Below are 16,961 nucleotides of genomic sequence, written 5' to 3'. Positions count from 1 at the left end.
TGCAGAGTTAGTTGTTTGGGACAGTGTGCAGAGTTAGTTGTTTGGGACAGTGTTCAGAGTTAGTTGTTTGGGACAGTGTACAGAGTTAGTTGTTTGGGACAGTGTACAGAGTTAGTTATTTGGGACATTGTACAGAGTTAGTTGTTTGGGACAGTGTGCAGAGTTAGTTGTTTGGGACAGTGTACAGAGTTAGTTGTTTGGGACAGTGTACAGCGTTAGTTGTTTGGGACAGTGTACAGAGTTAGTTGTTTGGGACAGTGTACAGAGTTAGTTGTTTGGGACAGTGTACAGAGTTAGTTGTTTGGGACAGCGTACAGAGTTAGTTGTTTGGGACAGTGTACAGAGTTAGTTGTTTGGGACATTGTACAGAGTTAGTTGTTTGGGACAGTGTGCAAAGTTAGTTGTTTGGGACAGTGTGCAGAGTTAGTTGTTTGGGACAGTGTACAGAGTTAGTTGTTTGTGGAACTAGAGGGCAGATAATTTTCATCTTTACCTTCTGGCAAACTGAACCCTTTTGCGGACCCTCTCGACGTTTGTTCAGTTAATTTCAAGGAGCTTCCCAATAATCTTAGCATGCGTTTGTGAAGTGAATGGACTTTGACAGAAGAGACTGCTGGAGGAGACTGGGCGGAATGGCGGCACAGTGGTCAGCACTGCTGACTCACAGCGCCAGGGACCCAGCTTCAATTCAGGTCTTGGGTGACTGTGTGGAGTTTGCAAGTTCTCCCTGTGTCTGAGTAGGGTCCCTCCGGGTGCTCTAGTTTCCTCCCACAGCCAAAAGATGTGTAGGTTAGGTGGACAGGTCATGCTAAAATTGTCCCTTAGTGTCCAAAGATGTGCAGATTGGATAGGCGAGTGGGCCTAGGTAGGGTGCTCTTTCGGAGGGTTAGGGCAGGATTGATGGACTGAATGGCCTCCTTCTGCACTGTAGGGATTCTATGAAAGAGTCATCAGGTGGATGAAAATTAACTATCTCCAGGATTCCTGTGACTTTTCCAACACAAGCATGCAGGAACTTCAGTGACCGACCTGCCTCCCAATATTGTTGTTGCATATTTAATAGCTATAATTTGTCAACAGCACTATTAGCATTGTACCATGTGCCTACCAGAATGGTTTAAGGTAAATTAGATGGACTGTGGTCTTTTTCTTCTTGCAATTCCTATATTTGGGGCAGCACGGTAGCACAAGTGATTAACACCGATATTCAGGACGCCAAAGCATGTAATGAGGCAGTGGGGAAGGGAACACTGACAAAGGAGAGTATTTGCAGGCACGGAGATGGGTTGAAGTGTGTATACCTCAACGCAAGAAGCATCAGGAATAAGGTGGGTGAACTTAAGGTATGGATCGGTACTTGGGACTACGATGTGGTGGCCATCACGGAAACTTGGATAGAAGAGGGGCAGAAATGGTTGTTGCAGGTCCCTGGTTATAGATGTTTCAATAAGATTAGGGAGGGTGGTAAAAGAGGTGGGGGGGTGGCATTATTAATTAGAGATAGTGTAACAGCTGCAGAAAGGCAGTTCGAGGAATATCACCCTATTGAGGTAGTATGGGTTGAAGTCAGAAATAGGAAAGGAGCAGTCACCTTGTTAGGAGTTTTCTATAGGCCCCCCAATAGTAGCAGAGATGTGGAGGAACAGATTGGGAAACAGATTTTGGAAAGGTGCAGAAGTCATAGGGTAGTAGTCATGGGCGACTTTAACTTCCCAAATATTGAGTGGAAACTCTTTAGATCAAATAGTTTGGATGGGGTGGTGTTTATGCAGTGTGTCCAGGAAGCTTTTCTAACACAGTATGTAGATTGTCCGACCAGAGGAGGGGCAATATTGGATTTAGTACTGGGTAATGAACCAGGGCAAGTGATAGATTTGTTAGTGGGGGAGCATTTTGGAGATAGTGACCACAATTCTGTGACTTTCACTTTAGTAATGGAGAGGGATAGGTACGTGCAACAGGGCAAGGTTTACAATTGGGGGAAGGGTAAATACGATGTTGTCAGACAAGAATTGAAGTGCATAAGTTGGGAACATAGGCTGGCAGGGAAGGACACAAGTGAAATGTGGAACTTGTTCAAGGAACAGGTGCTACGTGTCCTTGATATGTATGTCCCTGTCAGGCAGGGAAGAGATGGTCGAGTGAGGGAACCATGGTTGACAAGAGAGGTTGAATGTCTTGTTAAGAGGAAAAAGGTGACTTATATAAGGCTGAGGAAACAAGGTTCCGACAGGGCATTGGAGGGATACAAGATAGCCAGGAGGGAACTGAAGAAAGGGATTAGGAGAGCTAAGAGAGGGCATGAACAATCTTTGGCGGGTAGGATCAAGGAAAACCCCAAGGCCTTTTACACATATGTGAGAAATATGAGAATGACTAGAGCGAGGGTAGGTCCGATCAAGGACAGTAGCGGGAGATTGTGTATTGAGTCTGAAGAGATAGGAGAGGTCTTGAACGAGTACTTTTCTTCTGTATTTACAAATGAGAGGGGCGATATTGTTGGAGAGGACAGTGTGAAACAGATTGGTAAGCTCGAGGAAATACTTGTTAGGAAGGAAGATGTGTTGGGCATTTTGAAAAACTTGAGGATAGACAAGTCCCCCGGGCCTGACGGGATATATCCAAGGATTCTATGGGAAGCAAGAGATGAAATTGCAGAGCCGTTGGCAATTATCTTTTCGTCCTCACTGTCAACAGGGGTGGTACCAGGGGATTGGAGAGTGGCGAATGTCGTGCCCCTGTTCAAAAAAGGAACTAGGGATAACCCTGGGAATTACAGGCCAGTTAGTCTTACTTCGGTGGTAGGCAAAGTAATGGAAAGGGCACTGAAGGATAGGATTTCTGAGCATCTGGAAAGACACTGCTTGATTAGGGATAGTCAGCACGGATTTGTGAGGGGTAGGTCTTGCCTTACAAATCTTATTGAATTCTTTGAGGAGGTGACCAAGCATGTGGATGAAGGTAAAGCAGTGGATGTAGTGTACATGGATTTTAGTAAGGCATTTGATAAAGTTCCCCATGGTAGGCTTCTGCACAAAGTAAGGAGGCATGGGATAGTGGGAAATTTGGCCAGTTGGATAACGAACTGGCTAACCGATAGAAGTCAGAGAGTGGTGGTGGATGGCAAATATTCAGCCTGGATCCCAGTTACCAGTGGTGTACCGCAGGGATCAGTTCTGGGTCCTCTGCTGTTTGTGATTTTCATTAATGACTTGGATGAGGGAGTTGAAGGGTGGGTCAGTAAATTTGCAGACGATACGAAGATTGGTGGAGTTGTGGATAGTAAGGAGGGCTGTTGTCGGCTGCAAAGAGACATAGATAGGAAGCAGAGCTGGGCTGAAAAGTGGCAGATGGAGTTTAACCCTGAAAAGTGTGAGGTTGTCCATTTTGGAAGGACAAATATGAATGCGGAATACAGGGTTAACGGTAGAGTTCTTGGCAATGTGGAGGAGCAGAGAGATCTTGGGGTCTATGTTCATACATCTTTGAAAGTTGCCACTCAAGTGGATAGAGCTGTGAAGAAGGCCTATGGTGTGCTCGCGTTCATTAACAGAGGGATTGAATTTAAGAGCCGTGATGCAGCTGTACAAAACTTTGGTAAGGCCACATTTGGAGTACTGTGTACAGTTCTGGTCGCCTCATTTTAGGAAGGATGTGGAAGCTCTGGAAAAGGTGCAAAGAAGATTTACCAGGATGTTGCCTGGAATGGAGAGTAGGTCTTACGAGGAAAGGTTGAGGGTGCTAGGCCTTTTCTCATTAGAGCGGAGAAGGATGAGGGGCGACTTGATAGAGGTTTATAAGATGATCAGGGGAATAGATAGAGTAGACAGTCAGAGACTTTTTCCCCAGGTGGAACACACCATTACAAGGGGACATAAATTTAAGGTGAAAGGTGGAAGATATAGGAGGGATATCAGAGGTAGGTTCTTTATCCAGAGAGTAGTGGGGGCATGGAATGCACTGCCTGTGGAAGTAGTTGAGTCGGAAACATTAGGGACCTTCAAGCAGCTATTGGATTGGTACATGGATTACGGGAAAATGATATAGTGTAGATTTATTTGTTCTTAAGGGCAACGGTAGCATTGTGGGTAGCACAATTGCTTCACAGCTCCATGGTCCCAGGTTCGATTCCGGCTTGGGTCATTGTCTGTGCGGAGTCTGCACGTCCTCCCCGTGTCTGCGTGGGTTTCCTCCGGGTGCTCCGGTTTCCTCCCACAGTCCAAAGATGTGCGGGTTAGGTGAATTGGCCAATGATAAATTGCCCTTAATGTCCAAATTGCCCTTGGTGTTGGGTGGAGGTGTTGAGTTTGGGTAGGGTGCTCTTTCCAAGAGCTGGTGCAGACTCAAAGGGCTGAATGGCCTCCTTCTGCACTGTAAATTCAATGATAATCTATGATTAATCTAGGACAAAGGTTCGGCACAACATCGTGGGCCGAAGGGCCTGTTCTGTGCTGTATTTTCTATGTTCTATGTTCTAACACTGTGGCTTTACAGCGCCAGGATCCCAGGTTCAATTCCCTGTTGGGTCACTGTCTGTGTGGAGTCTGCACGTTCTCCCCGTGGCTGCGTGGGTTTCCTCCGGGTGCTCCGGTTTCCTCCCACAGACCAAAGATGTGCGGGTTAGGTGGATTGGCCATGATAAATTGGCCTTCGTGACCAAAAAAGGTTCGGAGGGGTTACTGGGTTACGGGGATAGGTTGGAAGTGAGGCCTTAAGTGGGTCGGGGCAGACTCGATAGGCCGAATGGCCTCCTTCTGCACTGTATGTTCTATCTATATTTCTATGCTCCAATGTTATTGACTTTATCAAGGTAAATAATAAAGGTTGTGTGAACAATATGTCTTCAAACTAAGCATTTGAGGACATTCAATGTTTAGGAAAAACCTTAAAATGCAGACCTTTATTAAATATTTACAGGGTACAGTTTGCTTTCCTGAGTAGATGGATAATCAGGAATCCTTTACATCCCGAAATTGCAAGCTAATTTAATTAACTGTAACTCAGCAATTCCTTGTCCTTGTCCTAAACGGTGTGAGGATGTATTCTGTAATTATGGTCAGGTGGCCGATAGCTTTTCAAAGTGAAATGTGTCGCATTATTTGGCTTTTCTATGATTTGTTGCAAAAGGCCTTGGAAAATTTCAAATCCTTTTTTATTCAATGCCATTTAACCACAAGATTCATTGTCACAAAAGTACTATCTGCACGTATTGATCAACAAGGTGGTGGCATAAGGCAAAGTGTAGACACATGCACAGTCCACAGAACACCTATTTTTAATAAAAACACTCACGGGTTGCTATTTGCAATTACTATTGAAAACAACTTGACAGTATCAGAGAGAGAGAGGAGAGAAATATCGTAAGATTACAAATTTACACAAAAAAGATTATTTTTCTTTTGATTGTCTTAGCAATAGCGGGTTTTGTATTTTTTTTAAAATAAGAACTTATCTTCCTTTTGGGGCAAGTGTGTTTACACATATAGCACAGTTCATGTTGGGGGAAAGCATGACTTCATAAATAGCAAGAACCATTAAAAAAAAACTATAGGGGAGTGGGGCACAGGCAGGAAAGTGGAGTTGAGGCCAAGATCAGATCAGCATGATCTTATAGAATGGTGGAGCAGGCTGGAGAGATTGCAAGGCCTATTCCTGCTTCTATTTCTTACGTTCTATTAAACAGTGATTGTGCCACGCTGTTGATAACCACAAGTGTCTGTTCCCTCTTGGGTGTCCAAAGTAAAGTCTTGTTGCTAAAGAAGGATTCAGTTGACTTTGTAGTTAACATCGGACCAGGTGTGTGTCTTTTTGACAAAGGCACGTTTCCATGATGGCGACCTTGGTGCAAGTGGTTTTTTCTAAATCAATTTTTTTTTTCTTTGAAGGTGAGATCTCATTCATAATTCTGAAACCATTTTCATTTTGCTTCCGTGAAGGTTAAGACAAAGCGTATATCAACTGCATAATCCACACATTTCATAGCTGGATCAGCACCACAGTCAAGGAGCGAAGGTGCAGTCTGTTTTCTGCTACAAGTACTCAAGTTCCAGGGCATGTCGTAGGGCCTCAAGGTCTGCATGGCACGAGATCCTCCAGAATGGCATATTGTTCTGCAGAAAGCACAAGAGAGCTTGTTGAAACAATACATCCTTTACTTCAAGTGATCATAGAATCCCTACAGTGCAGAAGGAGGCCATTTGGCCCATCAGGTCTGCACCGACCCTCTGAAATGGCACCTTACCTAGGCCCACTCCCCCGTCCTATCTCCGTAACACCTTTGGACACGAAGGGGCAATTTTAACATGGCCAATACACCTAACCCGCACATCTTTAGACTATGGGAGGAAACCAGAGCACCCGGAGGAAACCCCATGTAGACACGGGGAGAACATACTAACTCTCCACAGACAGTCACCCGAGGTTGGAATTGAACCCGGGTCCCTAGCGCTGTGAGGCAGCAGTGCTAACCACTGTGCCACCCATTCTAACTGTTAGGATCTAACAGGGCTTTCAGTCAGAGTACTTTGTTCAGAACAATTTACCAGACCACACCAAACAGCTCAGCTCAAGTCAAAGGAATTGTGGTCGTGGGGTGGGGTGGGTGTCAAAGGTCAGAGGCGGGAGAAGAAAACTAACAAAAAAGGCAGTATTATTTGAGTGAATTGTTTTAGTTTGTGTCATGGTCACCGGTGATGGAGTTGAGCACTTCTGCATCAAATGTACTACACCGATAATCACCAATGAGCAGTCGATTCCCCCAATGATGGGTAGTATTCTCCATTCCAAATTCACCCCGCTGCCAGCGAGAACGGAGAATTTGGCACTCAGCCAAAACTCCATTCACTGCAACGGCAACGGAGGATCCTGCCCAATATGTCCTAGGTTTCATGTCAGCCAAACACAGGTATCAATCCATTTAGTCATTTCTGGGGGGAGAGGGGAAATGCTGAAGGCACAGGATTATGTTTGAATGGCTCAGATCTTTGTACTTTAGTGACCACATTTTGGGGTTTATTAATCCATGCAATTTTTAAAATAAATTTAGAGTAACCAATTTTCAAATTTCCAATGAAGGGGCAATTTAACGTGGCCAATTCACCTACCCTGCACATCTTTTTGGGTTGTGGGGGTGAGATCCACGCAGACATGGGGACAATGTGCAAATTCTACACGGACAGTGACCCGGGGCCGGGATCGAATCTGGGTCCTTGGCGCCTTGAGGCAGCAGTGCTAACCACTGCGCCACCTTGTTCCTCCCTTTTTTCCCATTTTCTTTTAAATGTCGAGTACCCAATTAATCTTTCCAATGAATAGGAAATTTAGCGTGGCCAATCCACCTATCTTGCACATCTTTGGGTTGTGGTGATGAAACCCACGAAAACACGGGGCGAATGTGCAAACCCCACACGGACAGTGACCCAGGGCCGGGATCGAACCTGGGACCTCGGTGCCGTGAGGCAGCAGTGCTAACCACTGTGCCACCATGCTGCCCTGCTATGCATTATAACTATAGAATATATATATATATATATATCCCTTCATGTGATTTAATGTAAGAGAATATGAGGGTAATTCTGTGAGGACCCATTCCTGGAGTTTGGGCTATGCCTCATTGCATTACAGTTCGGTTTCCAATTACACTCTCATCTCGTGAGGTTCCACTCTGGGAGCAGAGTCTTGCAAAATCACTCTTCAAAGCTGAACAGTCAAAGCAACTTTCATTGACCGTTCCATCGAGCCACAAAGCACCTGACTCCAACAATGAAAATAAATATGGAAAATGCGCTCTCTCTGGTCTCGTCCAACATAAAGGCTCATCCAACCCACTGTGCGAGGTTGTTGATTTAATGGAAATAATATTTTTTTCTAGCGCACCCAATCCCAGCATGTTGTAAAATATACGGGACTTGTGTAATGTGAAACTGAATATGGAACAAACATTATCGCTCACTGTTTCCTCCAGGAAAGCAAAACAAACTCTAAATCAAAGCAACTTCAATATGTTTAAACTGGAGTTAATGTTGCATAACTTAGTTCACAAAAACATCTTCGGCCCAACTGATCACCACTTCTTACAATCGGCAGAATTGCTGTTAAATGGCATTTGGGTTTGGAACTTTACGAATTGGACTGTGAATTGGGTTTGGAACGTTAGCAGAGGCTGCAGCGTGACTGGGAGTTGGGATTGCAGATCGTGTCAGATTAAATTCATTTTCTGCTGCTATGAAAAATAGTGCGTTAATCCTAACTAGAGTTGTCATGTTATAACTAGCTTTAATTACCACCCATTCTGTCATATGATATGGTGGGGGTGAGAATTTCAGCTGGCATTTGCCGCGGGGGAAAATGGTGACGCCAGTGTAAAATTCCATGATCTCGTTCAGAGATTGTCCCCTGCACTTCACTGGTGATACAATGAAATTCCTGCCCAGACAGGGCAGGGACTTCATTTAAACGAATTTAGATGTTTTTAAAGGGCTTCCCCACTATATGTTTTCCCCCAGGTAAAGAAATGTAAATATAGTCAGGGGCAGGGGGGCATTCAGGGTACTGGCCCTTGGCACCCAGGGGTTGTGCCAGGGGCAGGCTTCTGGGGACACCTCTTGTGTGTGTGTGTGTGTGGGGGGGGGGGGGGGGTTCCCAGTGCTTGTGTTGGTGTGGGGGGGGGGGGGGCTTTGCCACTGCCAGGGGGCAGCTGTCAAACTGTCAGGAGTCACAATGCAATTTACCCAAAATTCTTGAAGAACATCAGATCACATGGAAGGAGGTGGCTGGGAAGGCTGGTTACTACTCACAGCACAGGCACCATTCCAAGCATCTGTTGCCAATCCAAGATATTAGCCTTTGCCAAGCAGGAGATACTCGACGACCCATTCAGCCACTGCCCCATTCTAAATGACAGACAAGGGACTGGAACGCCTCTTGCTAAACAAACTGAGTCCCATCCCGGAACCAACAATGTCCCCATGACAGGTAGGTATTTTCACAGCAGCAACTGCTCCAAGCCAGTTCTGACAGTGATCCCGCATACTGAGGCCAGTTTTGAGAAAAAGCCTGAAGATAAATTGCCTTTGTGGCTTATCCAGGTCCAATGACATTGTGGTGCACAGGCACACTGGTGAAATTCTCCCAAATCATTTGCTGTGTGAAAACAATCATTAATAAATTCTCTGATCAACAAACAAGAGGTCTGTGTGCATCTCGGAGATCAGATCAGTCACAACCAACAGCGAGCTCCCACAGGCATCTGTCCTCGCACGTGTTCTCTCCAACAGTGACCCCACCCTCCCACAAGGTCACGGCTCTTCACCTATACTGATGACTTTGGTTTGGTTTTCCAAGCTAAGGAACTGCAGGACATTGAGAAAACACTCCCTGAAGATCCATGTTCTCTGGAAACCTACTTCAGAAAATAGAGGCTTTAATCAAACACTGACAAGACTCTCATTTTAGACTTTAACTGAACAACTCGAAGGCCAGGGAAGAACTTCTGGTCCAGGTCTGTGGATGACCACTCATCTCTGACCCAACGTTAAAATGACTTGGATGGTAGCACCGTGGTTAGCACAGTTGCTTCACAGCTCCAGGGTCCCAGGTTCGATTCCCGGCTTGGGTCACTGTCTGTGTGGAGTCTGCACGTTCCCGCCGTGTCTTCGTGCGTTTCCTCCGGGTGCTCCGGTTTCCTCCCACAGTCCAAAGATGTGCGGGTTAGGTGGATTGGCCGTGCTAAATTGCCCTTAGTGTCCAAAAATGTTAAGTGGGGTTACTGGGTTACGGGGATCGGGTGGAGGCATGGGTTTGAGTAGGGTGCTCTTTCCAAGGGCCAGTGCAGACTCAATGGGCCGATTGGTCTCCTTCTGCACTGTAAATTCTATGATTCTATGATTGCTCTTGATTGTACGTTGACCAACCACAACCCCACCTGAACATCAGAACAATGGTTCAGGTAAGAGTGGATCTCCAATGGAAACCCACGGTTACCACCTGGAACAGGAGAACCAACACACAATGCACTGTTACGCTTATCCTGGTCTACCCAATAGCAGCCAATTGCAACTCAACCTGCTCAGGAACCACCACACAAACATGGTAGATATCCACCTCCATGAGGATTATTTCTGAAATCTTGAGGCTTTCTGTACTGGTACACGTTGAAAACCTCCTCAAACCATCCTCCTCGAAGGTCACCCAGCTGACAACTAACAAAGATCTCCCACTGACACGAAACCTCCAAAAAGAAACACCACACAATCGTCTGAAGTCTAGTCCCTGCTGGAACACACTCCACGCCCTAGAAACCGGCGACCGTCCAACCTCTCGATGGTGTACCTCCTGGCAGACTGCAAAAATCACCAACTGCTACCTGGTAACTGACCCGAGCGGTGAACCCCCGGGTTTCAACCTTCCAGAGAAAATCAGGACAATATTCAACTGGTTGAGGATGGGCCGGGGAAGTTGTGGCCACTTGGGTGAGAAACAGCTCAAATTCTGACTGTGGTCACCCAGGCTGGCCATCATCCACATACAGAATACTTGCACCGATGGATTGCTTCCTGCGTAACACTGGGCGGAATTCTCCAATTTTGAGACCAAGTGCCGTGGAGTGTTTCCCACTGCAGTGGCCGGCAAATATTCCCGCCCTGACCTCCTTAATTATAGATCCGGGTGTTTTACACTGTATTCAGTGGCAGGGTAGGCCTGGATGCCGCGTAGTCTGCCGTTGTGTCTGGATGTCATATTAAAAAGTCACCTGCCACCACACAACCACCATTGAAGAAAGAAGATGGACCTCCTGATAATGAAGGTGGATCTTCAGGAACATTCCGAGGCTGGAAGATGGACTCCCTCCAGGACACCTAATCTGGAAGGTTCACCTGCAGGTGCACTTCTGATCCACTGCTGTGGTGTTTCAGGGTTACGGGTGCTTCCATCCTGAACTCTGGAGGCAGCCCAGGCATTGTCCAGATGAGTCCCAACATCTGTATGGCATGTTGTTCCAAAAATGTTTCATGTCGCCGTGCTTTCTCACTGGCACCATGGAAAATCTGGCGTGCTGGGCCGAGCCTTCATCTTCCAAATGAGGGTCACGCTGGCCTCTGGCGGTTTTCCGGACTGCCGTGCCGTGCATCGGCGGAGGACCCGTTGGAAATTCACACCGGTGCGAAACTGGGCTGGGATTCTCCGAGTCTCTGCACCGCAATCGTGCTTGGCGCGGGGGCGGAGAATGGGCCGTAAGACCCATGATCGAGTCGACGCCGCTCCCGCCGCCAATCACGCCTGCGGGGTCGACGCGTCGCCAGTCGGGGGCCATTGAAAGAGGCCCCCGCGGCGATTCTCCGCCGGCAACTGGCCAAGTACCCGCCGGCGTGGTTCACTCATGGTTCCACCTGAGGGAGCTTGGGAGTGGCGGCTGCAGACTCAGTCTGCGGCCCCCCTTAGTGGGGGGCGGGGATGATCCGTTACCAGGGGGGGGCCTCCTAGAAGTCCAGGCTCGTGATCGGGGGCCACCGATTGGCGGGCGCGTGTGATCTCGGGGGGGCCTATATTATCGGGGCCGGCCCGCAGTGTGGGTCCGCCAAGTTGCGCGGACCCGCGGCCGGAAGTGCAGGGCCCCGTATCGGCAGCCGGAGCGGCGAGGAGCACTCCAGGGCCCTGCCATCCCCCTGCAAAACGGAGAATCACTCTGGACTTTCTCCAGGAAAGTCCAGAGTGATTCGCGCCCGTCTTCTCACGGGCTTGGGGACATAGCCCCATTGTCAGCGAATTCCGCCCCCGATTTCTGGAACTCCTGCTATATTCTCCCACCATGTCCACCGTTGAACACGTTGGCAGGGGCATGGGAAAATACTGTCCATTACAACCATCTGCACTGTTTCAGCTGAAAATGTTGAACGTATTGTTAACCCCCACATCAAACTATTGCTGCTTCCCCAGCCATGCGAACAGAAAACCTGGATGAGTTCACTCCGGCACTGTTTCTCTCTTCCCTCCACACAGTCCAAGAAAAAAACAGCACTTTGACTTCCCAAAATACATTATTAATGCAAGGCGTTCTTCTCTTTACCTTGCAGTATTTGTATGGCGCTGTTAACATTTTAAAAAAGAAAATCACCAGCATATGCTAAAATGGGGATTCAGCTATTGCCAAGGCCTTCACTGCTGTTGGCAAAACAGTTATTTGCAGTGAAAGTCTCTCCCATGCTATTGTATGCAGCTCAGGTGTGGAACTGAGTCAGCCATTCCAATCAATCAACCTGAAGAGAGGCATGTTGGCTTCTCTTCACGCATTGCCTTCACTACACAAATACGGCATTCACACCAGGAGACATCAGTAAGAGGCCACTTCAAACCTTTTCTTCAAACAGCCACTGAAGCTTATTAGAGTTAAATATCCTGGAAAACACTTTGTTTGCTCAGTTGTTTCAGGTGCTGACCCTGGGAAACGAGATTTTCTTTGATGTCTGGGCCCATCTGCTGCACCTTTGTTCAGTGAGCCAGTTACTGGGATAGGGCAGCTTATCCAATGGGATCACCACTATCTGTCATCATAGAGGGACTCCCCCCTCCCCCCCCCCCCCACACCACCCCCCACCCACACCCCACCCTCCCTCGCCCACATACCCCTGCTGGATGGTGAAAATTGGTAGATAATATAGAGCCTAAAGTATATGTAGGAAGGAATAACAATCCAGATAGTGCTCAATTCAAGTTTTCTTCCAGGTTGAATTTTGGCAGATAGGAATTCAATGGTGGCTTGTGCTAGGTCCTATTCAGTGACAATTGGGAAGGTGAATTGACTGTAGATGAGGGCAGTTCTCCTGTAATGGTGTACAATGATGTGTAAATATATATACGACTGTTTAAACAAGATTCAATCCCAGAATAGATAGTCAACATCTTTTCCCAAAGGTAGGGGAGTCTAAAACTAGAGGGCATAGGTTTAAGGTGAGAGGGGAGAGATTCAGAAGGGCCCAGAGGGGCAATTTCTTCACTCAGAGGGTAGTGAGTGTCTGGAATGGGCTGCCAGAGGTAGTAGTAGAAGCGGGTACAATTGTGTCTTTCAAAAAGCATTTAGATGGTTACATGGGTAAGATGGGTATAGAGGGTTATGGGCCAAGTGCGGGCAACTGGGACTAGCTTAATGGTAAAAAACTGGGCGGCATGGACTGGTTGGGCCGAAGGGCCTGTTTCCATGCTGTAAACTTCTATGATTCTATGATTCTATATGGTATTGTACAGTGTGTATGCAATGCCAACATCCCAATATCACACTCTGTAGAGTTGTACAATATTACTGCCACCCCAATCAAATTAGAATAAATCAACAATATAGTTCAAAGATAAATGGGAAAAACTAGCATTTAGATTTTAGGGTGCTTTCAGTTTGGGACCCATCTGTAGTTGGAAAAATGCCCCAGAGCATTTTATAGGATGCTGTTCATTTGAGAAACCAATATAAAGAACCAAGGATCACGATGTAGGACATCGCCAAGGCTGGAAAGAATGAAACACAAGGGACATCGGGAATGAATTATGAGCTTGTTGCTGAAGTCTGAAGAATAACCATTGTACAGCCACCAAAGGTAAGAGATAGGAACAGTTGGTGGACCCAGGGTTCATCGAACATTGGCCCCAAAATGAGCACAAAGTCAGTGGTTCCCACTTGGAGAGGCTCAAACCACTTTCAGGTTCCGTGATCATTTTCCTGGAGCTGGCTGGCAGGTAGGACCTGTTGGCGGGGACGGGAAGGGCAGGATGAGACAGAAGAATTTGGAGGGATTGATAAAAGGAAACAACTACATTTCCAAGTATCCTAACAGAGGGGTTCCTTTGTGGACCGTTGGTTAGGCTGTTATAACTGGCACCAGTCAGAATGGTACATTCTCTGTTCATTTATCTACTGATGTTGCTACTCGAGTTCTACATCTGGCGTAGGGAAATTTGCAATTTTAAACAATACCATATCTGCTCTGTGGCAAATGCTGGGCCCACATTAAAGGGCTGACTGAAAATTGAACCAGGCAGACAAATAGACACCCAAGATGCAGATTTTTCTCCGTCAGGACTGGGAAGTTGTCAGTTAAAAATCCTCTACAGACTGAAAAGAAAACAAGATTTTCTTTCTTCCATGTAAAGGCTTAGACATCATTAATGTAAAAGGTGTAAAAGCCATATGGAACATAAGCAACAAACCATTTCTCATGAATCCTTGAGCTTATAGCGAGGTAACTGCATTGTTTGATAAGTAGTAAATTTAATCTATTTGGAATTTGATGAAACTCGATATAAGAGGCTTACCTTTTTTGCTGCTTGTTCTTCTTCAACCCCATCTCCCACCACAATATAGACTGCTTTTCTTCCAAATCTTTGAACTATTCTTTCAAAGCAGCTTTCCTTCCCTATAAATAAACAAGACAATTGATAGCGTTCCAATCTCGGTGAGCAGTAATAATTTTGTAAAGTGTTTGCTTGAGAGGTTGATTTTGATTTGAAACGTGGCTGCCACTGGTGTAAAATACATGTGGGACTGTCCTCAAAAATATACATGAAATATACATGGAAATATATTTAATGTCAAGGTACATGTCTATCATTGCTGTCATGGGTTGAACTGAATCTCATAGCAGTCTGGCTAAGAGGAGCGGGCGCGATTTAATGAAAGAACAACAGAGTCCCGTTTTGGGCGCGAATAACAGGGTGTTTCCCGGAACCTGCAGCACAGAGAATGGCCCCGCTACCAAACAGGACTTTGTTCTTTTTTGGCCATAGTCGGCAATGCCCAGCCGAGGCTTCACTTACCTCACTTCCACCCCAATCTCTGGGCCCCACGCCACGGTCTCTGGATACTCCCAATTTATCTCTAGGGGGTCCTCGAGCTTCCCCATTCCGCACCTCTTAATGTCAGGGCACTCTCGGCTTAATTCCTGATAGGGGCACCTTGCCCCTGCCAACCTGTCAATGCCACCTGGGCACCCTTGCACTTCCATTGTGCCCAGGTAGCACTGCCATAGTGCCATGACCAAGGTGCCAGGCTGGCAGTGCCTGGGTGGCAGGAGTGCCAGGGTACCATTCTGCCCAGTGCCTGACCACCCAGGGGTTAATGGCTCATTTAAATATGTTAATCTGGATCTCGCCCAACAAGGACGAGATCCAGACACAACGTCTCGCTCGATCTCGTTAGCCGTTCCGAGTATCGCAAATCTCCCGAGAGCCCTCTCGCAAGATTTAATGGCCTTGTCGTGTCATCGGGTCGGGTGCAACATAGCCATGCAATTGCTCTCAGCATATCCCCTGTACGGTCACAATGTAATTAGGCTAACAGATACTATTAGGCCCATTCGAACTATTCGTACAAATAGGCTGCACTGTCTGTTTCTTGCTCTTGATCCAAATCTACCTGTCTTATATTGATAAACTATTTACATTCAATTCAAGCATTTCATTGTTTGTAGTTGAAGTTCAATTATCTATCAGTGTTAATCATGCAAGCTCTGCAGTCAACATTGCTTTTACAATTCTATAGTTTGACAAAACCTCTCTCTGATTGCCTTTATCTGACCATTGTTTTCACACATGATGTCATCCGAAAGATGATTATCATCTAAAATGTAGAATTAAATAATTTCATAAAGTCTTAAAAAAATTTACACCTGCTTACCCGTTTTTGTAGCGCTGTAAATATTTTCTATTGGGAAGACTGTACCCAGACCGTATAACAATACCTTTGAGAGGGCAGGTATCAGCTGTGTTGTTGTAACGAGAATATTCACACAATTTGATCTGTAAAATAAGTCAATCAACTGAACATTTGACAATAATGTCATCTGTGAAGTGCTCTCCCTAACTGCACTGCCCAGATTGTCCCACTTCCCGACCAAGGCCTCCACTTTGTCCTAGCGCTTTGTCGAACTGACCTGAACATCACCACCCAGGACAAAGAAACTTGCTTAATTGACATCCATCCACCACCTTAAATATTCACTCTCTCCACTGCTGCTGCACTGTGCCTGCAATGAATGTCATCTACAAGATGCATTTGTCCAGGCTTCTTCGACACCGTCTCCCAAAGCTACAACTGTATCATCTAGAAGGGTAAAAGCAGCAGGCACATGGGAGCAACATTACCACCAAGTTTCCCTCCAGGTCACCCATTCCTTCCTCATCATTGGGCCAAGGTTTTGGAATTCTCTCCCAATAGTACAATGGGAGCGCGTTCACAGACAAACAGTAATGATTCAAGGAAGTGGCTACCACAACCCCCTCAAGAGGAATTGGGGATGGGAAATGAATGTTGGTCTTGCCAATGATGTCCATATCCCATGAACAAATAAGAACAGAAATCACCACCTCCAATATCCAAAGCAGTTTATATAACCACAGTTTGATATTGTTTTCTCTATTTTTCACCAATTGTTTCTCTTGCCAAATTAGATTTCTAATGATTCTGGACATGCTGCTCAGTTGGCAATTGCACATTGTGGGGCAGTGGATTCTGGCAAGCTACTTGACCAGAAACATCAATAAATAAAAGCAAATTACTGCGGATGCTGGAATCTGAAACGAAAGAGAAAATGCTGGAAAATCTCAGCAAGTCTGGCAGCATCTGTGGGGAGAGAAAAGAGCTAACGTTTTGAGTCCGATGACTCTTTGTCAAAGCTCACCCATTGCCAAAGCTCACCCATTGCCAAAGCTCACCCTTTGCCAAAGCTTTGACAAAGAGTCATCGGACTCGAAATGTTAGCTCTTTTCCCTCCCTACAGATGCTGCCAGGCTTGCTGAGATTTTCCAGCATTTTCTCTTAGAAACATCAATACATGCACACACATTCCAACAGGGGCTGTCTGATAGAAATCAGGAGCAGAAGTCTTAGCTGATTATTCTGGTCTCTAACTCGAGAGATACGGGCCAGGATTCTCTGATCCTGGGGCTAAGTGTTGACGCCGTCGTAAACGCCGGAGCGT

At 46.3% G+C, this 16,961-nt stretch overlaps 1 protein-coding gene across 6 annotated transcripts in view; it reads right to left on the bottom strand.

The window, feature by feature from the left end:
• Nucleotides 1–5,134: 5,134 nt before the first annotated feature.
• The window catches only part of LOC140428539 (protein phosphatase EYA1-like), a 324,148-nt gene continuing 312,321 nt past the window's right edge, over nt 5,135–16,961 (bottom strand). For all 6 annotated transcript variants that reach the window (XM_072515114.1, XM_072515116.1, XM_072515112.1 and 3 more), the window contains 3 exons: nt 15,659–15,780; nt 14,299–14,399; nt 5,135–6,110 (listed from right to left, as the gene is read on the bottom strand). In XM_072515114.1, the coding sequence (XP_072371215.1) occupies nt 6,030–6,110; nt 14,299–14,399; nt 15,659–15,780 (304 nt within the window). In that variant the 3' untranslated portion in view covers nt 5,135–6,029. The remainder of the gene's footprint in view (nt 6,111–14,298; nt 14,400–15,658; nt 15,781–16,961) is intronic.

Source organism: Scyliorhinus torazame, chromosome 8 (genome assembly GCF_047496885.1).
Source record: "Scyliorhinus torazame isolate Kashiwa2021f chromosome 8, sScyTor2.1, whole genome shotgun sequence".
Classification (NCBI taxonomy): Eukaryota; Metazoa; Chordata; class Chondrichthyes; order Carcharhiniformes; family Scyliorhinidae; genus Scyliorhinus; species Scyliorhinus torazame.
The sequence above is the reverse complement of the archived record's forward strand: the minus strand, read 5'-3'. Positions and strand labels throughout refer to the sequence as shown.